Source organism: Neopelma chrysocephalum, unplaced genomic scaffold (assembly GCF_003984885.1).
Source record: "Neopelma chrysocephalum unplaced genomic scaffold, ASM398488v2 Primary Assembly neopelma1_96936, whole genome shotgun sequence".
Lineage (NCBI taxonomy): Eukaryota > Metazoa > Chordata > Aves > Passeriformes > Pipridae > Neopelma > Neopelma chrysocephalum.
Window position 1 is genome coordinate 2,833,966 of NW_020925579.1, and position 23,066 is coordinate 2,857,031.

General features: G+C 42.5%; 1 protein-coding gene across 1 annotated transcript; it reads right to left on the reverse strand.

Annotated features, from left to right (window-relative positions):
• Positions 1-201: 201 nt before the first annotated feature.
• Positions 202-4,205, reverse strand: GAS1 (growth arrest specific 1). The gene has a single exon (XM_027670805.1). It carries the CDS (start codon positions 2,838-2,840, stop codon positions 1,863-1,865), a length of 978 nt encoding a protein of 325 aa, XP_027526606.1. The 5' UTR covers positions 2,841-4,205; the 3' UTR covers positions 202-1,862.
• Between the last annotated feature and the right edge of the window lie 18,861 nt (positions 4,206-23,066).

Below are 23,066 nucleotides of genomic sequence, written 5' to 3' on the forward strand. Positions count from 1 at the left end.
GCTTGCCATCTCTGTGTGATGTATTTCTCACCACTTGTTTGCACGCCTAGGAGCATTTCTACAAGAGTCAGTGAGAGCAACGTACCCCCACGAAGAAAGCGCGGTGCATACATACATACACGAGCACTGTCTTTGAATTGCTTTCCTCTTTTCTAGCACTGGCAAGTTACCATGCCAACGCATTATAAAATGAACAACTCATTTAAAGTAGTACTTTCAAAGCTGTATTTACTTTTTGCATGTAATTATTCATTAAAGTAAGAATAGCAGTAATTTACATCCATGTAAAGTATTACAGGCAAACAGAGATTTTTGTTTGTTGAGTGTTTTTTGGTTCGTTATTCTGTGGTTCAATTCCCGCTTCCTCCCATCCCCCCCCAACCGCGGGTTCTGAGAGTTCAAGTGTCCCTGGAAAACAATTTAACCGCATCCATTATTTAAAGCTCTTTCTTTACTAATTTACGCGTTTAGAAAATACAAAAAGCCATACATATTTAAAACACAGGCCTTTTTTACACCTCCTATAAAAAATGCAAGGTTTAAGGCAGCTCAGAAATGCGTTCATACAATTCTAACACGTTCATAAAGTCTCTTCAAATAAGAAAGTTAACTTTCAATCTGTAAAATACACTGTACATTTGATGTTCTGGAAAATACTTCACTTAATCAGTGTTGCTGGTATCCCTTTAAACATAAAATGAAAACCTGTACCTTTTCAGAAACGAGTAGCAAATGCAGCTATCTGGCAAATAAGATGCGGAATTCAAACTTTTTCTTATTTTTTTTAAATAAATTATCCCCAAAGCATACAATTTATAGAATTCTATATACAATGAACAGCGACTGGTAACAAATCCCAGTTTTAAATACTTTTTTTTATATAAGATTTACCAGAGGTCAGCACCCTGATACGACGAGGCAATAAAACTTTTCAGGATATTTGTACACACATGTTCTCGAGTTTAAAAGTGTCTTTCAAAGATGACAGTGCAGAGCTCTTTTAAAACAAAAGTTGCATTGTTCAGTATAGCCAACAACTCTGAAAAAAATATTTTTTTAATGTCGCTAGGTTACAGAGGAAGAGACGGCTGCTGGCACGCTTTTGTTATAGGGAAGATGTGTGTGCAAGAGTGAGTGCTGTAAACCACCGAATTTATTCAGTCTGCTATTTCCCTAAATTTAATTAATGGCAGATGCGGCGTAAACCCCTTTCAGGCACCACGGCATCACGAAGAGCGAGACACGGCGAATGATAGTCAAGTTGCTGACTGATCAGTACGGCAACGCTTTGGCAGCAAGTTTGGGTTGCTTTCCTCTTACTAACCTTCATGTCAAAACTCTTAAAAGACCCTCACTACCAGCGTGCTATGACTCCCGGTTTGTACCGGAGGGCAGCTGACGGCCTCGCTCGCAGTTTCTGTCAGCCGCTCCGCTCGCTGGTAACACGAAGGCAGGGTGGCAGCAATTGCATAGTGCACGCTCGAGAGAGACCAACACCCGAAACACGAGCGGCTCCTGCGCCACGGCCACCGCTCCAGCCACCGACTCGCAGGGCTGGGCCGGGGCGAGGGGGCGGAGGGGGGCGGCGGGCAGCAGCGGAGGCAGAGAGGGAGACACGGGGGGACGGGGCGCCGGGGCGATGGGTCGGGGGATCCACGGCCGGAACGTTTAAAGCCGCTCCGTGCCGAGGGGCCCCGCCGGCCGGATCCCCGGCCGCGGCGGGAGCGCTCGACTGGAGGCCCGCGGCGGCTCGGCGCAGGGGGCCTGGCCCGGCCCGGCCCGGCGGTGGGGACAGAGGGAGGCAGTGGTGGAGAGAGACAGTGATAGAGGGAGGCAGGGAAGGATGCGGGGAGGGAGGGATCCTAGAGCCGCGGCAGCAGGGGCAGCAAGACGGAGGCGAGCAGCGCCGCGGCTGCCGCGGCGGGCCGGCCAACGCTATCCGCCTGCACTGCGAAGCCGGGATCGGCGCCGGCATTGTCCTCCGCGTCGTCCCTCCCCTTCTGGCTCGGCTCCTCCTCGTAGTCCTCGTCGTAGTACTCCTCCAGGCCGCCGTCCGAGCCGCCGCTGCTGCCCGCGCCGTTGCCGCCCATGTCGGCGCCGAAGCAGAGGCGTGCCATGTTCTCCTTGACCGACTCGCAGATGGGCCGCTCCAGCCCGTCGCAGACGCAGTCGTTGAGCAGCACGGCCTTGGGCACGGCCAGCATGTCCTCGATGACAGCGCGGCACTCGGGCGTGCAGCGCAGCCCGTTGAACAGCTTCCCGCAGTAGGTCATGTAGCGGTTCAGCGCCAGGCTGCAGCGGCTGTCCCAGTCGCAGCGCCGCCGCGCCTCCGTGCATCCCATGACGCCGGGGCCACCGGGGCCAGACCCGCCGGGGCCACTGCCCGCGGGGCTGCTGGTGCGAGGCAAGCAGGGCTCGATAGCGCGCTTGGTGGCGCGGCAGTTTTCGTCCTGCGCGCAGTCGCAGTCCTCCAGCGCCGGGCCGCGCCGGGTGTGGTTGAGCTGGATGAGCGCCGCGATGCAGTGGCTGGGGCACCGCCGCCTGGAGGGGGCGGCTGCGCCTGCAGCGCCCATCGGGCTGTCCCCGCCGCCCGCCGCCGGCGGCTGCTGCTGCAGGAGCACCGGGGCACACGCCTCGGCGTACTGGTTGTACGCGTAGCTGCACTCGGGCTCCCCCTGACATTGCAGCACCGCCTGCCAGCAGATCAGTCGCCGGCCCAGCACCAGCGAGCCCCGCGGCGGCCACACTGCGCCCAGCGCCGCCGCCAGCCACAGCCAGGCGGCCGCCCGCGGCCACCGCCGCCTGCCGCCTCCGTGCCGAGCGGGCGAGCGGGCCACCATTGCGGACGGGGGTGGCCGCGGGCGAGCGGGGAAGAGGCGCTAGTAGACGAGGAGAAAGAGGAGGAGAAGGAGAAGGAGGAAGAGGAGAAGGAGCTGCAGCCCGTGGAAAAGTTTCCAAAACTCCCGCCGGCCGTGTGCATGAGGTCTCGTCGCATCAATCCATGCACGCTGGGCCCGGGGCCTTCCAGCCCCCGGGAGCTGAAGCCGTGGGTACGAAGCGGGCGTCCAGGGCCGTCCTGTGCCCACCTCCCGCTGCTCCCGGCTCGGCGAGGCGGCGGCGGAGGCGCCCGGAGAGGTGCGGGGGGGGAGTCAGAGCAAACAGGGGCTCGGACGAAAGGGGATCCCAAGTACACCCCCAGCCACGCCCAGGCGGCCGGGAGAGTTCATAGTGCTGTCCTGCTCTTCATGCAGCCGGCTCTTTTTTTTTTTTTTTTTCCCTCCACAAAATAAATGCCCAGCTGCTGCTGCCTCGGGCGCTTTTAACTCTCCGCTCGTAGCATCTCTGCACATGCCAGCCGCTCCGATCCCATTCACAGTCTCGGTTCCGCTCACTCCCTCTGGGTACTGGTCGCGCTGTAGGGTGGCGAGGAGAAGAAACGTCTCTCCCCGCTAGCAAGACGAGAGCACGGGGAAAGGAGAAGAGGCAGCCTTCGCGGTCTCTTTCTGTCTGGGCGACTGATGCTGCTTCTGTTGTCAACACGCCCTGCAAGCTGCTCTGCGGATCCGTCTGTGGATCTTTTTTTCTTTGCAAGGCTTTAAATACAAAAGTGCCCTCCGAGCAGCAGCAACGTGCTCTGATTAGGCTCCATTATGCATGCATGGAAAAGCAAACAAACAAAAAAAAATTAGCAACGCTTCTTCTTTTACACATCCCCCCCAGCCTGCGCTCTCTCGCTCTCTTTCTCTCTTTCTCCACTTTTTTCTCCTTTCGCTCGGCCCCCTTTCCCTGCCTCGCCACTTGCCATTGGCCCAGCCTGTTGTTGAAACCTTTTTCTTTTCCCCCTCCTTCTCTTTACGATGTGCTGGAGGGAGGGAAGGAGAGAGGGGGGCTGGAGGGCAGCTCACATTCAAAGCTTGAAAGGAAAGGCTTAAGGAGAGTGACAGGCCCCCGAGGAGCCCCTCCTCCCGTTAAGGCGGCGCGGCGGCCGGGCGAGAGGCGCTCGGCGGGCAGCGGGCGGGCCGGTGCCCCGGGGCTGCCCGCGCCGTGGCGGCTTCGCAGGGTGCTCGGCAGCACCGCGCCGGGGACGAGCGGCGGAGCTCTCCGGGCTGCTCTTGCGGGGACGTTGCTCTGACGCTGGTCCTGGTCTTTACAACGAGGGGGGTAAAAAAAAAAAAAGGTCTCTAGCCCGGATGACGCGTGTTCCCGAACTTCCCAGTGATTCAAGCCAGGGCAGAGCCGCTTCCCTTCGAAAGGTAGGGAGGATCAGGCTCAAAATGGGACCGAGTTTGTTCTTACTGAAATAGAGACAGATCTCCTGGTTTCAGTGTGCTAGTACATTCAGGGAGAACAAAGCTATCTCTATTAGTGGTGTGCTGCGACCATGTAAGTACTTCATTGCTGTGCCTTCAGTATTGCAACTTTCCACTTGCCACATACTCCACCGATTTTAAACTCAACTCAGGTTCTCGCCTGAGATTTTTGTGCACGGTTTTAAGACACAGACTTACAAGGTGTCTGTTGACAGAAATACAGTAGATCTGAGTATAGTTCTTTGGTAATTTATCTGCCAACTAGTAAAAAGTTTTTAAAAATCTGTTAGAGAGTTTTCAGTGAAAGCAAAATACTTTCTGAAGTCCTCCGTTCGCTTTGTTTTGCTTATAAGGAAGTAGATATAAAAATATTAAGGCACAGCGAGAGGAGCATAGCAAAGTAAATAGTGGTGAATTTACCCATTGCCTTTCTTTTCAGTGCTACCTTAATTCCAGAGCAACATCGTCTCCAACCACAAGGGGCATCGGTATTTGCTGCCTGTCAAAACTGGCGCTGTTTTCTATTCTGAGACTATCAACTCCATCTGTCACAAAAATCAGGACAAAATCTATTTTCCAGAAACTCGGTGATTTTGGAATCCGATGTACTGTGGAATGATGTCTGTCTAAAAGCACATGGACTGCGTAATGGTGGTGTGGTGTGGCTGGGAGTCAGTATGATTGATGTTTTGAGAAGCATTCTTAAGGACTTGCTCCATTGTCATCAATTTTACAAGTTGCTCGTGTTTCTCCTTCAGTATAGTTTTGCCTATTCTGTTGCAAAAGTTGTTGTTTTTAAATCTGCGAAAACTGCGTTTAGAAACCCTGCCTTCATCCTCCTAGTTTAGAGCTGTTTCAATTCTTTCTGAATGATGGTATTGAAAATGCCAGATGCCATTCAAACAGGGTGCAATAAATGCATCAGCTATCTACACTGGGATTGCTCATGCATTTCTTTGTAATCTTGTTCACTGATGATAACACTGTCACTGGTGGAAATCAGCTAGTTTGGGGTGGCTAGGTTGAAGATGGCATTGCAGGCACTATACAAAGTGCTGCTGTGCTGTCTGATTCTTAGGGAAGCCACTCCACAGTGCAGCTAGAAAGAATGAGGCCTGGATGCTGGGGTGTTCCAGACATAGTCTGAAAAAGGGGACTTCAATGGAAAAGAGTCACGCCTTGTGGCCTCCTGAGCTTCCCCAGCACAGGAGAGCAGGAGTGGCTATCTGTGCCAGTGGGGCTGCCTTCTATGGACAGCTGGGAGATGAGCTCTGCCCCTTCCCAGCTCCTGCCTTCATCTACAAAATCTGTCCAGCTCGGCTGTACTTCATTTCTGGAGCAGAAAACAGGCTGTTGACTAAGTGAGGAAAGGCAGCACCTGAACTTCGGACCTCCCAGGAGGGGGAGTAGAGGAGCCTTCACTGCTGACCTTGCACCCTTGCGTAGCTGGGAAGAGGCTGCTGTGGTGCTGCCTGAGCAGAAAGTGGATCAGCGCCTGGTCGCACTAGTGCTGACGGGCTTCCCTGGCTAGGGACAGTGTTCATGTTGCCTGCCGGTCTGAAAGGCAAGACATGGCACGAAGCACTGCATTATTCATAGGCAGAGATTTTCACATACAGCTTTCAGCTAAAGAAATGCAAGTTTCATACAGTAGTAATAATAATAAGGCATATATTGACTGAAGTTTGGAATTATCTTTGGTATCTTAAAACTGCCAGAAATTTTAACAGAAAATAGCTGGGCTCTTCAATTCCCACACCTTTTAGCCATCTAGAATATGATCATCTACATCCAGGATTATATTCTAATCAATAAATTAGCTTCTTGAAATGCTTTAAAACATACTTGTCTGTCCTTATTTATTGAGCATTTGGATTCTGTCTGTATTTGTAACGACCATTTTGAGTGAGGACTCCAGGGATCACAGTGCTCTGTTGGAGGAAAGAATTGTTTTCTTGTGTGGAACTAAACCTAGGGAAATAACTGTCTGGCCCCACTTCTTTGATTGTGGTTTTCTAACAACAGAAATTGTTTTGTCAAACTCAGCTTTTCGGTTTTCAGAGCAGCTATGAAGGTAAAATGGAAAGCAACTCTTGCTTTGCTTCACAAAGCACCAAATAAGACAATACATCCCACAACTGGATATATTTTACTTTACACCAGTAAAATAAGATCTGGTAGCATTCTGAATTCCCACATTTGCTAGGTTTCTCTATGCCATTTTTTCCTGTCTTAACAATTAATTTTGTTCTTTACACCAGCTCTCCAAATTATTATAGAGTAACTGTCTTTCAGCACTAGGGGTCATTTTGGCAACCAGAAAAGCCAGTGCTTATCTTATCTGGATTTATTGGAAAGAATCCTGGGCACCTTTTTGTTTAATCCTGATGTCTTTCCCCCCTTTCTTGTTTCACACCTTTTCCTAATGGATCTCCTTTCCAAATTGTATTTTCTTTAGCTCTTTCTCTGACCTGTTTTTCATTGAGAGTGTTTAGAAAATAAGAAAACCAGATAGACACAAAACCAGTTGACCTTAAAAATTTAGCAGTTCACGTTCAGTTGTAATTGAAATACATGGCCTGTATATGTGGTTAACTCCTTTCAGATTATTTTTAAGCACATTTCTTTTATTGGATTATATTGCTTTTTTCTGCATTTTAAGAGATTTACAACTGCTATTAAAAATTTCTGGCAGTTGTCCTGTGAAATAATTTTCTGACACAATTTCAGTATGTACATCCAGTAATATCTTAAATATGTGTCTGATAAGGATACACAGTGAGAGAGCAATTTTTCTTCTTGAAGAAGGGACTCAATTCTCTACTAACAGTAGATTTCATCTGCCAGTGAAAGGCAGCATCCTCCTATTTACATCTCTGTAAATAGTTCTCAGAACCTTGGCATTATGGTGCATGAGGGTCATGGGAGGCCGCAAAAGCCCTACTCATGCACCAACATTCATCCTGTAAAAATGGCCCAGTGTCACTCACAGTAGCCTATGCAGATGACTAAATATGAACATGTGCACAGTGCATGGTACTTGGATTTGATGTAGCCTCAGAGACCCTTAAATAATACCTTCTGCATTCTAAAGTTACAAAAGAAAAACCTCGTGACTTACCAGATTCCCAGCACAAATTGGGGGCAGGGGAATGAATATAATACCTTCTCAAGTGGTGTCTGTTTCAATGGAGAAGTAAGGAAGAGTGAAGGCATCTAAATTACGTTCTTGCTCCACATCTGGAGTAGTTTATCTTTTTATTGTCTGAGCAGGCCTGCTTAGGAAATTCATGTCTTAAGTTAGCCACCTAAACTAGATGTGAATTCTCCCCAAAACAGTAATTTTTTCTTCACTTGAATGTGCATGACTTTCCAGTGTGAGCACCCCTTCTCCCTATTGCTTTAGTCAGAAAGACAAATAATGAACGGGGAGGATAGACAGTAGTTGTATTGACCGATAGTCACTTGGTTGAGTTGAAGCTCATAGCTGATGAGACTACTGAACCTCATGCTGTAGGACCAGTTAGACATTGTTATGTTGGCTCTTCGTTTGTAAGCTTGTCTTTGCCAGTGTTAAGTCTTGTGAACTTTACAACATTGTGGGTCCTGCAAATGTGCAGTAATGGTTAACTGCATACATAGAATCACAGAATTGGGTTGGAAGAAACCTTTAAAGGTCATCTCTGATGATGACATAAAGATGCCCTGCTGTTGCAAAAATGTAATTATAGGTCCGATGCTGAATTCACTAATAGTCTTATGAGCTATAGGTCCTGCCACAAGCAAAAGAGCCAGTTGGATTAATGAACAGCACGATTTATTGAATGCAACATATATGATTCTTTAGGATTGCCTTTAGGATATGCGTTAACTGCAGAGTAGCTGCATATAGCCCTAACAATACAATTGCAGTCACAGGCTTAATATCCCCAGTCAACACTCAGCATAGCTGAGGACACAAGGCTTACCAAAAGACATCACTTTGGGGGAGGGTGAGGAGAACAAACCTGTCAATCTGTCCCTGCAATTTCATGTCTAATTCTCTTGATTAGATGCAAAATTGGGGTACTTCTTATAGCCACTGTTGTTCAAAGTGCTGGGGGTGGGAATGTGGTCAAGTCTTCTTTGTGGGTGTACAGAATATTTCTTGTTAGAAGATGTACTTGGTTTGTTCAAAACATTTCTGAATATCAGGTCAAAGAATGAGATTGTGCAGCCTGCACCTTGCTCCACATCCTGCCCTCCCCTTCCCTCTCCAGTTCCATGGCAACACAAAACACAAGACCTCTATTTGGTTTCCATGCCTACACCTGCAGGGATACAATCACATATTGGCCTTTGCCAACACCTGCCCATGGCAGGGGGTTGGAACTAGATGATCTTTAGGGTCCCTTCCCAGCCAAACAATTTCGTGACAGGGTACCACAGAACCACAGAATATTCTAAGTTGGAAGGGGCCTACAAGGATTGTCGAGTTCTGCTCTAAAGGGAATGGTCTGTACCGTGGAATTGAACCCACAACCTTAGCGTTGTTACATCCTCCAATTCCAACCATCCTGCAATGAGCAGTGACATCTTCAAGTGTATCAGGTTGCTCAAAGCCCCATCCAACCTGACCTTGACTATTTTCACGGACAGGGCATCCACCAACTCTCTGCACAATGTGTAGCAGTGTTTCATCACCCTCATTGCAACAAATTTCTTCTTTATATCTAGTCTGAACTGTCTTTTAGTTCAAAACCATTACCCTTGTCCTATTGCTACAGGCCCTACTAAGAAGGCTATCTCCATCTTTCTTGTAGCCCCCTTTTAGGTACTAGAAGGCCACAATAAAGTCTCCCTGAAATCTTCTTCAGCCTGAACAACCACAACTCTCTCAGCCTGTGTTCTTAAGAGAGGTGCTTCATCCCTCTGATCATTTTTGTGGCCACCTTCTTGATCTGCTCCGTTGGGTCTATATCTTTCCTGGGTGAGGACCCCAGAGTTGGACACTGCACTCCAAGCGGGATGCAAGTACGCATTGCTGGCTCATGTCCAGCTTCTCATCCAGCACTACCCCTAAGTCCTTGAGGACTGCTCTCAATCCCTTTGTCCCCCAGCCTGTATTGATACCAGGGGTTGCCCTGACGCAAGTGCGGGACCTTGCACTTGGCCTTGTTAAACTGATGATGTTCCCGTAGGCCCACTTCTCAAGCTTGTCCAGCTCACTCTGGATGGCATCCTGTCTTTCAGAGGTGTCAATCACACCCACTCAGGTTGGTATCACCTGCAAATTTGCTGAGGGTGCACTCAATCCCTTTGTCTATGTCAAAAATGAAGATATTTAACAGTACTGGTCTCAGTAAGAACTCCTGAGGGACCCCACTTGTCACTGATCTCCATTCACCCATTGAGCCATTGACCACTACCCTCTGGATGCAACTGTCCAGCCAATTCCTTATCCACCAAATAGACAATCCATCAAATCCTTCTCTCTCCAATTGAGAGAGAAGGACGTTGTAGGAGACTAAAAAAGGCTTTGGAGAAGTCCGGATAAATGACATCCATAGCCCTTCCCTTGTTCACTGACCTACTCACTCCATCATAGAAGGCCACTAAGTTGGTCAGGCAGGACTTGCCCTTGGTGAAACTGTGCTGCCTGTCTCAAGTTACCTCCCTGTCCTCCATGTGCCTTAGCATAGCTTCAAGTAGGATGTGTTCCATAATCTCTCCAGGCACAGAAGAGAGGCTGACAGGTCTGTATTTCCCAGGCAACTACATTAGCCAATTCCCTCAGGATTCTGGGATGCATCTCATCAGGTCCCACAGACTTATGTTCAGGTTGTTCTTTTACTGTGGGAGGGACTTTGGTCCCCCAGTCTCTGCCTTGAGGTCCATCCATTCAAGAGGATATGCAGGTTGGTCTGAAATAGATTTTTAATCTACTGTCTCCTTTTTTCTTCAATATGCCTTTTTTGTTTGTAGTATTTACTTAAAAATTGAGTAGCATCCTTGAAAAGTTGGAGTTTGTTATTTATATATGAAGTAGTAAGTAACACTGAGAGATTTATCCAGTGCATCCAGTAGAGTAAACATGGAAATATTGCACAATACTTTGCTGGACTTCTCCTTTTTTAAACTCTGTTCCAATCTAAATTACAACTAGACCACACATGCTGTTAAAACAAATCTAAGAAGAAAGTAGGCTACCAACCCTTTTTTTGGTCCTAACAAAGGCAAAAGTAACGGTGAAGCCAAGAGATTTCTGGTCACCTGTTAAGCCAATTAGATACAGATTTTAAATAACCATGTTATTTAAAATGTTATAATAAATAATTATAACCATGTTATTTAACCAAGATAAATATAAACCACAGGCACTGTCACTATGTGACATGGGATAGTCAGGTCTTCACGTTCATCCTCCCTTCCCCACACACTTGTGATTGTCTCCAATGGGCAACATGATTTGTCTTAGATAGAACACTAGATGGGAATTGTCCTAAGATGAGAACACCAGGTGGCAGTTGTGGGAGGAACTGTCTGGGTGCTCACATGATGAATGCAGTCTGGAGATGATGGAGCTGTGATGATTGAGGTTGACTTTGTTACACAGGGTCTGCAAAAGGGTATAAAATGCTGCTGGAGACTGGGCAAATTGGTCTCCCAACGTTGCAGTTGCTTCCAGGTGGATCGCCTCCCCAGCCAGGATGCCTGCATTGTACACCCAGCATGACAACAGGGAAACACTCACTTTTGGACTGGTGAGTAAAAGTGCTGAGATCTAGTCCCATGTGGAAATAAAATTCTAAAGTAGCTATAGAGGTGCTCTGCTGCTTTGTAACTGTACATTCAGTAAGACGAAAGACTGTAAACCTGTACATTTCTAGCCGAATCTGCTTATATTATAACCCTTAGGGCATGCTTATATTATATACTGCATAGACTATACTTAGATACTGTATTAGCAATAAATTCAATCATAATCATCCACAAGATCAGTGTCATATTTCTTGTGCCTTACCAAGAGTCTTCTCTCTACTACTCTGCCATGTCAAACCAATTTCAGCCATGACTGTATTATGAGAGTTCTTTATTGGACATGTCAACAAACACACACACAAAAGCAGTTAGATTTTTTTATTTGTCAGTTTGTTTTGGTTTGTTGGCTTTTTTATTTTCATATTTTTCAAATGTTTACAACTACATATTCCCTGAAGCAATTAATAAATTTTTGTTTAATTTTCTGGATATGCTTCTTTGAAATTCATATAATACAAATTTGTAAGAAATTGGAAATTCTGAGGTTTTCTATATGAGAAGCAGGAAGAAATGAGTAACTTTGTGGGTAAGCAGAGTTTCACTCATATAGTCTGATGGACAAAAAAAGAGTAGTGGTTTCATTTTTGTCATTTCAGATTACATCAACGCAAGTGGAACATGTACTCTGGAAGAGTAATACCTAGTTTGGTCTCCTACTTCTTCTACTCCCAAACTCAATTTCTGTACTACAATTTGAGGATGGCTGTAGTGAAACAGTGAAGCATGCCATTCAGAAACATATCATCAATCTGTTCAATTTATTAGCTATCCTGGATGTATCCTGTGATGATGTTTGCCTGAGGCATTGTTTATACACAAAAGTAGCTGTGGTTAAAATAAAACCATCTTTCAAAACAATTTGATTAAAGTAATAAAAATCTAATTCAACATAAATTGGGGGTTAACAGACTGGTTTTGGGTGTGTTCCAATAGGTCTCTTTAAGCACAGCTGGCTTCACATCAATAGATGTCTTTATTGAGTTGACCTGCTATAAGTGTGTCAGACTTGTTTATGACACCTTCTTAGAAGAGTTTCATTCTTTCAATCTACTGAAACAAGATGTATTTAGACTAAATAGTGTGCTAAACATGAAGTAGGCATGCAAATATTTCACAGTCCTGACCTAGATTACCAACTCAAATATATTAATGTTACTCAATAAATAAACTAAGTGTGCTCAGGCAAAGATTTACTTTGATTTAACTAGGCCTTTTAAAAGTTAGTTAAGTTAATCAGTACAACTTTTGTTATGGTCAGCAGCCTAAACTCCCTTAAGTTTGTTCATTCATTTGCTTGAAATATCAGAGGAAAATTAATTAAGGTGGATTTCTGTATGGGGGAGAGATAGGATGGATAATCAGCAGATTTTATGACAGGAACAGCAGCTATATTCATGCAGGTACATGCATCTTCCTACACTTCACCTAAAATTAAAAGATGTCAAAGCAGTTAGTAGAGTTTTGCTCCATTCCTCAATACACCCTTAACTGTGGTATTTGAATACTGGGATGAAAGAAAAATGTCTTTGTGTCTCAAAAGTTTAATTTGCAAAAGTGATGAATGATTCGGTTGCTTCTTTATTAGAGGCACAGTCTGAGGCATTTCCAGACAGCCTGATTTTCAAAATATGTTGAGCACCTAACCTTTGAAAATCAGATTTTCTAATTTGATGTTCAAACAGGAATCATTCACAGTCATGGATAGACTTGAAAATGTATCTCCTTTCTGCAGCTAACAAAAATTAACGGTTTCTTATATGATAGAGAAATACGGTTAGTCATAAACTTGTCACTGTGCCAACAATCAACATTAAAATATTGAGATGGGAAATCTCAGTAACAACACCATATAATAACTACAATTTTCTTTTCAGGTGAATTATTGTGTTCATTTTTTTGATATATAAAAGTACACTGAGACACCACCTGTTTACAGTTGTGTTGCAAATGAGTATTTTGTTCTTCCTAACAAATAGCAGTCATTCTCTGTGTGCATTCTTGTGAAGGTGAGCTTCTTTCTACTTGCCTAAGGTGACTGCTCTTTTCAAAGTTCTGCAAAAGGGATGGATCGGATTAGGGACACTGTAAAGATGAGAGTAAAGTCATTACTTTTGGGAAAGTGGTTAGCAACAGTGGTACTCTGGAAATTTCCCAAACTCTGGGAACGCAGGCATCGTGCTGTTTTCTGGAGCCAGACCTAATATCTGTGGCTGGATAGCCCAAACGTGTGCAGGGGCTTACAGATGTGAGACCTTAGAGATGGAATAAGAGGTTTTGGAACATTCTCTATCCCTATTGCAAGATTATGCAGTCAGTGTGAGATTAGTCATTGTGCTAAATTTTCCAGTGGTTTGTTCTGGCCTATTTTAAGTGTCCTAAGTGATAAATTAAGAAGTTGCGACTACTTTCTTTCAATAGATTTCTTTGTTTGGAAACATCTAACTTATGCAAATTTATCATCTTTAAATATCCTTGTTCACAGCTATATTTAATTTTCCCACCCAGGTAATTTTCTAAAAATGTTAATTCCTGTGGTATTCATAAAATATTAGGCTAATGATTGGATGATTAGTTATTCATGACACCCATGCCAATTCAGTTCATTACACTGTGGGTGGAACTGCTGCTTGTGTAACATTGTCTAGTTGCTTTTATCTGTTGTGTGTATTCAGACTTTAAACTGAGTTAAAGCAAACTAGGGTTAGGATTTAGTATAACGTTTTTGCAAATATTCTTGTAAAATCCAGTCAATAGCATTTACATTTACTTCATTCTATTCTAAGATTGGTCTTATACAGTCACCCCACAACTCTATTTCTTTCTTTTGTTCACAGACTTTACCCTATTCTGGATACCCTACTTGTGCTTATGAGCTACAAGACGTGACATAAAGACTTAGAAATAGTGGAAAGGATACTCCCTAAATTAAGATTCATGTCTTAGGAAAAAATAGAGTAGCCTTACAAGTTTATACCATGTCCTTGCCTTCTACGTTTGGCATTTGCTTCTTTAATTCAGGGGTGAAAGAGAGAAAATTCTCTGTTCTCTCTGCTTGCCTCTTTCTTAAAGTCCAAGTTGGATTTCTTCCAGTGATGGTCGGAGTTAAGTTCACAGAATACTTGCTTTCATTAAATTTGTTTCATACCACTGGGAAGGTGCTGTAGAGGTGCTATAGAGGTGAGGCTTTGCAATACACTCCTGGTACATGAGTGCTTTAAAGCTTTTTATAACACCTTGTTTTCAAAGGATATGTCTATTTCATAGTTGGTTTTAACCTCAATTTAACCTAATGTAAATGACTGTGTTAGACATTGGGTTTTTGACAGAAAAGTAGGATCATTAACTGATTGCTTGTTTTGGGTTAACCACGCCTTATGAATTCCAACATGTTGTTTGTCCTCAACTGGACTGAATTCCCATACACCGAAAAACTTAGCAGTGTGTTTTGATGTGGATAATCTGATGCTTACTGCAAGATAGTGAATTTCCTCAAGGTTAGATCAAAGGATCATATATATATTCATGTGGCTAGTACCAATGTCCTTTAAATTTTTTCACCATTATTTATTCCACTGAGTGGTTATCTTCTCGTGGTAACACCTTTATACTTATTTTCCCTATGCCTCTGTTTTTTCCCTTGCATTTCTCTCACTCAGGCCCTTTCTTGATTGCTTTTATTTTTCAGTCCCTGCTGACATTTAGAAAAAACAACAGAGAAAAGGTCTTCTACTTGTTCATATTTATTGATACTGCTTTGACCTCTCCAGTTGCATTTTGCCAACTTTCTTAACTGAATTTTCCTTCACAAAACTATTTATCAAAGGCAAAGCATTGTACAAACTCATACCTAAATGTATTTCTGTGAGATTTTGCATCAGAATCATTTAGGTGTCCCTCCTGAAATCTTTCTGTGGATTTGGGAACATTCCAGAAACCAGGAGTTAAAACCAGGTGGAAAATTGCAGGCTGAATGGCACAGTACAAATATTCAAGGCTCAGAGCAGATAGTTCAGAGAAAGTCATTTGAATCAATTCATATGAAGTGCTAAGTGAATTATTAAAGAATGTGGCAAAATGTAAATTTGCTTGCACATCATTTGAGAACAGAAAATAGGGCAAAAACTGTCAAACAAGAAGCTTGTTGTGAACAGTTCAGGCAGTATTAGTCTTCTTTTAGGTGGAATGTGACCCTGCTAACCCTAAAGTGTGAGTTAGACCTTTGATGTTCAAGGGGATTCCGAATTAGGCAGACAGAATTCATCCAGCCTGAGACAGTAGCATGCAAGTGACTACTGCAACTCTCCCTTCAGTCAAATGAGGCCCAGTTTGTAATCAGCCTTGAAACAGGCTAACTCTAGTACAATACTTTGAAGATGTGGGCAAGAGGTGGCCAGATATCTGTTTCTTAAAACAAATATATTTTAAAAAATTATGAAGAAAGGAGGTAAGAAAATAGAGGAGAAACAGTAGACATAACAGGGAAGAGAAATTGCTCGTTTTCTTCTTCCTTGTTTTTGAATAAGTAATTAACATATGTTGAACTGTCACTGTCATTATTATCATGTTAACTTTTATTGTGCTGGACCATTAAACAAGGAATAAAAGGCCTTTGGTTTTTCTACATGTTTTGATTTGACAACTCAGCAAAAGAGAAGGGTTGGGGGTTTTTCCAGAAAACATGAATGTTGTAGAGAAAATGTTCCGATTGCAGATGAAAAGCATCATAATATTTCTCCACTATTGGCATTTTGGATTCAATGTAATCTCAGTAATGTTCATGTCTTCAGGATGTCTCTGGATGTTAGAATTTCCATTATATAGGTTGAGCTATGTAATAGATAAGTTAATGTGCTCAAACAGCACACCTGAAAAGGCACAGAAAGAATACAAGTTACACTTCTTTTGAATCAGGTAGGCATTTATCATCATTGTGGATGAAAATCACCCCTGTTCAAATAGGCAGAAAAAAAGCCCTGTGTATCCTTTTCCTGGAACTACAACCAAAGTGCTTAAAACTGGGCAGATTTAAGGTTGAAGGGGAATGTCTACATGGTCCATCTACGTCCAGAAAGATTTTTATGTTGGGAACAGGTATTTGTCCCTAAGAAATCTGATGCAGATTGGCTTTGTTCATGGAACATGTCTTGGAAACGGTGAGAAGGGGAAAACTCTTGTCCACATTGGCAAGGTGATTAAAACCCAGCTGCAGCTGTGTTGTGTCTGTCTGCCATTTTTATCAGCAAGCATTGTCTTGCAATTTGGGTCAATATTTCCCCAGGAATGTAAAGCTATTAGTTGCATTCCTACAAGTTTACTTGGTTTTTCTCCCCATGAATAGCATTGGATTATTTTTGTCTGGCAGAGATTTTTTTTTGAATTGGAACACTTTAAACAAAGGTAAATTTAGTAAAAGAAAATTATTAAAGCTACTTTTTATTTGACAAAAATACAAATGTATTATATTTTTCCCTAAAAATTCAAATTATTGAATTGTAATGTGGTTTAGGAGGAAACAGCTTCCCCTTTAATTCATCTTAAGAGACAGCGTACAAGGTCATTAATTTAGAAATAGGGTAATTTCCTGTACTTTACTAAATCTTGTTTTGTAAAGGTAGAAGAACAGAAATAGTAAAAGCCTTTATGATATATAATGCATACTGTGTTTTCTGAACCTTTGAGAAAACGGTTCTCTTGGTGCCCTCTCCTTGCTCTCAACCCTAAGTAATCTATTACCCACTGCTACTCTTATCAGATGGCTTCTTTGTGGAGTGAGCTAGTCCTGTTTCAGGAACAAATTCTTGTTCTGTAGAAGGTCAAGTGGAATACGTTTTAGGTGACCAAATTTTAATCTTGCTTCATTGTAAATCGTGAGAAAGTGTACTGCTTTTCATCAGTGAGAATCCTTAACTGGACCCCAGATCTCCAGTGATTGCTTTGTAATGTCATAAATCATCTGTGATCCACTTTTGAGGTCACAGAGACTTCTCCCTATGTTTGGTTCTGTTCTGACATTATTTCTTTCTAACTTTGTGCTGTATACAGTTATAACAGAATAAAATGCTTTGGGCACCTTTCGTTTTTTTCCCTGTAAGAGGTTAGTAAAACATTAGGGCTATTTTACAACATGGTGAGTGCTATTTTGCAGTGTTTCATTAGCCACAAATCCACAAGTCACCTTCAGGAATTCCAGATGACAGACTGAAGGTATTTTTGCAGCTGTTCTGTGGGAGCTCGTGAAAGTCTTGTTCTCTTTAAAAAAAAAAAAACAACCTGATCTTTTTATAAATCAGTCCTTTTGACAGTAAAGCAAAAAGACTCATCTCCATTAAATCTGAGTATTGACCATCTTACCCATATGCCTGTGGATAATTCAAATATCATCTTTCCTGTAAAATATTTTCGCTGTAGCACTGAATAAAGTGAATGCCTTTGAATAGGATATAATATTCTCCAAAATGCTTTGAATGACTGTTCACTTAATAAAATATTGCCTGAAGCAATGCTATCTTCTGACTATTATATGGTGTTTCATGAGTTGACTTTTAAATTAAATTCCCTACCATCTTTATGTACCAGAGAACATCTTGAAAAAATCAAGCTACAAATAGTGACTGTTTTCTAAAGGTCAAAGAAATTGTAAGGGGAAAAAAAAGTAACTCTTTTCTGAAAAGAAATATTCAGGAAGCCCTGAATATTTATATACTGATATCATCTTTAGACCTCCAGGGTGTTTCAGAGTACAGACAGCTACAGTTTTTAATAAAAATGTTTTCCAAACTGAATTTCATTTCTCATTTCAGATATATATTAAAAAAAGATTAGTTTCCTGACTCATACTACTTTGTTTGAGTTTTAACAATTAACGTTTGGTCATTTTCCAAAACTATTTTCTGTCCATTTTAAAAGTGCTAAGGCTTGGAATATAGAATAACTGCCAAGGACTGTTTGGAAAAACATATGCTAAAAACTTGCCTGCAAGATAGTAGAAGGGGATGGATGGTTCATTTGAAATGATCTCAGTTTGCTTGACAATGTTTTAGCATGTATTAGCTGGTGAGATAACGCATGTTCTATATTGCTATTTTAAAATTGCAGTTGGTTTATTCAGTATTAAGTCAGTGTGCAGATGACTCTGTTTGTCCATCTGGTCTGAGTGCTGTTTTGGCAGCACTATTTTGCAACCTTGCCAGGATATACGAGCATCTACTCTTTTATTCATGGTGATGAGGCATCATCTACCTATTTAAGTGGCAGTCTTGCTCAGCATCAGGCCGTTTACACCTGTGCACTATATCTCTGTACCGTGTTTTCTACAGCTGCACTGACACAGGAAGAGGAACTGCCTCTGCTTGCTATCTGGGTAGAACTGAAAGAACATTGACATGAAATATTTCCAAAAACATAATTAATGGACTTGGACAGTCATCCAGAAGTCTGCAGAATGCAATGGGGAATGACATCTTTCTCTTTATAAAGAGTACAAAAGTCAGGTATAAGGTGAAGGAGCAAAGAATATGAAGTCCTTGAATAACATCCAGTGCAGACAGATACAGGTATAACCTTGTCTTTGTCTTCAGTAACCTTCCAAGAGTTGGAATGTGATATGACAAGAGAGTGTGGGATGAGACAACAAGAAAGTGGTAATGAACGCTTCACGGCAACAGCCTCATAGCCCATCTTCACAAATCAGATCAGTTCTCTTCTGACTCATAACAAGAAGTTGGATTTGCAAATAGAAGAAGCCATATGCATCTGCATGACTACTGGAGAGTTGCCCCTCTGTTCACATAGGTGGACTGTGCAACCTCATTGCTGGCACTGGAGCTGGCTTGCACAACCAAAGGTGTATGATAACCATCATGTAGGTGCAGTCGCTATCATTATAGAATTAAGATTTTTTTCTGTGTCGGCTGGACACAATCATAACCAAAAATATGGGTTGTAAGATGTCATAACTTGGGGGCAATCCGTGAGATTGAACCCTGTCACATGCTGTTGGTTGTTGTCTGTCTTCTACATTTTCTATAATAACTTGCCAGGCAAGACACCAGATATTGTGGGGGCCTATAGCAGTACACAGGGATATTGAATACACAATCAGATTGCTTAGGTCTCAGTACTAAGGCAGAAAAGAAGGTTGCTTTGTGTCTGTAGTTACATAAATGTCTTTCCGTCTAGTAGGGAAACCAAGGCAGCTGCTAAATGTGACTTGGACAAGCTCCATGTGAACCACATGTGGGAGTCCCATCAGAAAACAGGCTATGTAGCTTCAAATGCAGCAATTTGTATGGAAGGAAAGGGGGAAAACTTCATCTGCAAGCACTGAAAATGTAAGCTTTGGGGGCTCTGAAGTTTGTGCAGTTAACAAGGAGCATGGGTTAGTGGAATTCTACTTCCAGGACTTCAGGCTTTGTGTGCACCTGCACAGGTGTATAGAAAGGCTAAGTCATTTTGGGTAGAACCCATAGGTGGAGCTGGGAGCAGTGGAAGAAAATTAGGAGAGAAAAAACATTCTCACCTTGGAGAAAATCACTAGACGGTGACAGAAGCTTTCCTCTTTCTGTATTTCAATCCTAGACTAGGCAAAACTAAAAAATACTTGGCAGGGAGAAAGGCTCAATTTCAAAAAGGTGGGCTATGAGTTGCCTGTTTGCATTCTGGCCAAAAAGAATGAGATTGGAGATATTTTTGCACACTGTGTCAGTTTTTCCTGGGCATTTATTGAACTTGGATTTGAAAGAAAGCAGTATAAAATAAATATCTGATTCATCAAAGAGAGTCTATGCAACAAATTAACCTTGAGGGAAGAAGGATCTCTCTGCCTTGAAGCAGATGGGGTACAGGGGAATGTGCACGAGGGATTCCCTGGTGAATTCTTCAGCCTGACAGCAAGAAAATAAACCAGTGAAGAGATGCTGAACCTTCTGAACAAAGAAGTGGTGTAAATGAAGGAGAGCTCAGGCTAGTGAAAATCCCTAGGTGCTGTTGGTCTAGGTTCTCACAAAGTGGGGCTTGACTGTGGCATTCCAGATCCATGCACAGGCTTGGCAAGTAAAAATCACTCCTGAAAACAAACTAATGAATGCAATAAATCTTAATGTTCTCTTAGAGATGAGATGAAACAGAGAAGAAAGAGTGAAGAAGGGGGAGGAGCAGGGTTGTTCTAGTTTGGTACCTATACCCTGTTCAATTTGTTAGTCTTCACTTCCCCACTCCTGGCTTCAGAGCTCCTCGGTCACTTTTCTTTTCATTCCTCTCCAATCACTCCAAGATCCGAGATCACCTGCATACTCTCAAGTTGCACATCCTGTGCTGCTCTACCATTGCATTTGTGTACAACACACTCATTGAAGAATAAATGCACCGTATATTCCATGTCAGTGTCTTAATTTGTAGTGCTTGCTCCTTTTCTTTCATAGTTCCTTTTCATTCTTTTGTTATCACTTATACAGATAAAAAATATCCTCAAGAAAGTGTTCTGTTGTGTTGTTTTCTCATCACATGGTCTGTAGCAAAGTGTCAGTGTGAGAGGTGGAAAGAATGCAGGAGAAGAATGAGAAGTCATAATATAAAGCTCCAATTAAATAAATACAGATTACACTCTGGGCAAAGTTGGAATCTTGTGTTCTACTCAGCATCTATCTCCTATTCCACATTTCATAAGCAGATGTGTTAACTACACCTACAGTTTCTGTATATTTCCCATTATAAGCCTCGTTCCTATGACCGATGCTAAATTTACCGAATGGTTTTAACTGTTCAGGTTGCAAGTTTTCCATTCTAGATATCTGCTTCAAATTGAATTTAGACTGTCTTTAGAGGAAATAAAGTATGCTACCTATATTTAAATTAATTTATTTTCAGTTTAATCTTCAATCCCATAATTTCAAGTAAGCCTTTAAAGAAGAGGGCGTGTTGACCTCATGACAGAATGTGCCCTTTGTTTCCTTTTCTTCCTTGTAATGAGCAGGGGAAACACTCAAACAATCCTCACATATTTGGCCGTGTTTTAGGCTTTTTTTTGGTTTTGATTTGGTTTGGTTTGGGTTTTTTTTGTTGGTTTGTTGGTCTTGGTTTTCTGTTTTTGTTATTTGTTTTTGTTTGGTTGTGGGTTTGTTTTGGTTTTGTTTGGGTTTTGTTTGTTTTTGTTTTGTTTATTTGTTTTTAATAATTCAGCAGAAACTTAAGAATTAAACAGCCACAGAGGCCTTCTCTGCTGACTATAGCCCACAGCAGACCAGTAGGCACTGAGTACAATTTTTTTCTCCTCAGTTTGTTCTTTTGGATCTCCTCTGGGTAGGAAGTTGCACTGAAAGAAAGGCTAGTTTCCTGTTTAAAGCAGATGATGGCTTCTTCAGCCACTGGATTGTTTCTCTACATCTTCTGTGGGACCACCATTTGAGTCAGACTCTTCTTGCACGGCCATTAGCTACATATTTTTCTGACCATCCAAGGAACACATCTGCAGGCAGGTTTTCAGAATGGCTGAGAGCACACAGGGGCAAGTAAAGCTGATTGCAGATGCCCCATACATGCAGTATGCATTGTGGTTCTAAATATGCCAAAAGATTGAACACCAGCCACCTGTCTTTGACAAGTTTGGTGTTCCCTTTCCAGTACATTATACTCTCAGGCTGTGGGGTGGGAATAGAGGGCACTGAACCTGCAAATGGTCTAGCAAAGGCATGGTAAGAGCATCCCTAAATGAGCCAAGGATTGAATACTTGTGCATCCAGCACAGGAGCTTAAGTACATTGTATCAAATAAATTGCAGGCCCAGGTAAGAAATGGGAACAAATAAAGAATATCCATCTGCTTACTCAATGGAGCACAGCTTAGATGGGTCAGAGGGAGGGTTATATGGCTATGTGGTAGTTTATATATAATATGGATTGGACAAATGACATTAAAATTGAGAAATCTTGCAACTTCTCATTCATAATTCTCGAAAGCTTGATTTTCCAGCCCAAACAATCTTTTGACATAGATGTTTAAGAATGTATATGTCCAGTCTGTGGCAGCTCAGTTTCATTAGAATGTTTGGGATTTGCAGTTCCTGCCATGTATGTTATATAAAAACTCTTCTAAAATACTTTGAAACTTTGAAAAACATTTTCAGGAGCCTGTTCCTTGTGTCTTTTAGCCGGTTAAGCAAAGTGCCTTGACTGCCATGAGGAAAAGAATAATTAAAACTAGGACTTTTAGAACATATCTGAAATAATTTAGGATCACTTGTATGAATAAAAATGACTGTTTTAAAGCCTAGTATCTCAGACTCTCTACATTTCAGGGAGTTGGTCTGCTGGGAAGCTGCTGAAGTTCTTCCTGTTTCATTCACTAGGACAATACACATATACAGCTCTATAACCAGGACAATTTCATGATTTTCAAAATTCATCATGTCTGTCCTGGACCTCATGCAGTATAATTTCTGAGGAAATTCCATTTTTTTGGTGGGGAGAGGGAGGAAATACTTCCATGACAGGTTGGCTTTAAAATATAAATGGCGCTGTTTGAAACAGTTTAAGAGCCAGAAATGCCAGACTGAACTGGGGAGACTGATTAATGGGTAGATGATGCAATCATAGCTATGTGATAAGTTGCTTGGATATTTCTTTATCAAATGCCCTGCAGTTCAATATGTCACACAATCATCACACACATACACAAAGCCTACATACGCATAGGCAGATGTCTTGGGGTAGATCCTCAGAAAGCATAAATTAACTGAGCTCCTGTGAAGTTCCTTTAAGTTCTGGAGCTTTGCCATTTTGTACCAGTTAAGGACTTGGCCCTTTTGTCACCATGTATGTTCACTAAGCTGCAGACCAAACCAATGATTATTCATCTTAGTAAGTGTTGTAAGACTCTGGCTCTTATTTGCTAATGAAAAAAAATGTTCCAACATGAAACTGGGCTTAGATCCCAGTTTTCAGTCCTACTTTCTATTAAAAG

Excerpts from the sequence above, each read along its gene's own strand:
- GAS1 (XM_027670805.1), bottom strand. The coding sequence starts at position 2,840 with ATGGTGGCCCGCTCGCCCGCTCGGCACGGAGGCGGCAGGCGGCGGTGG.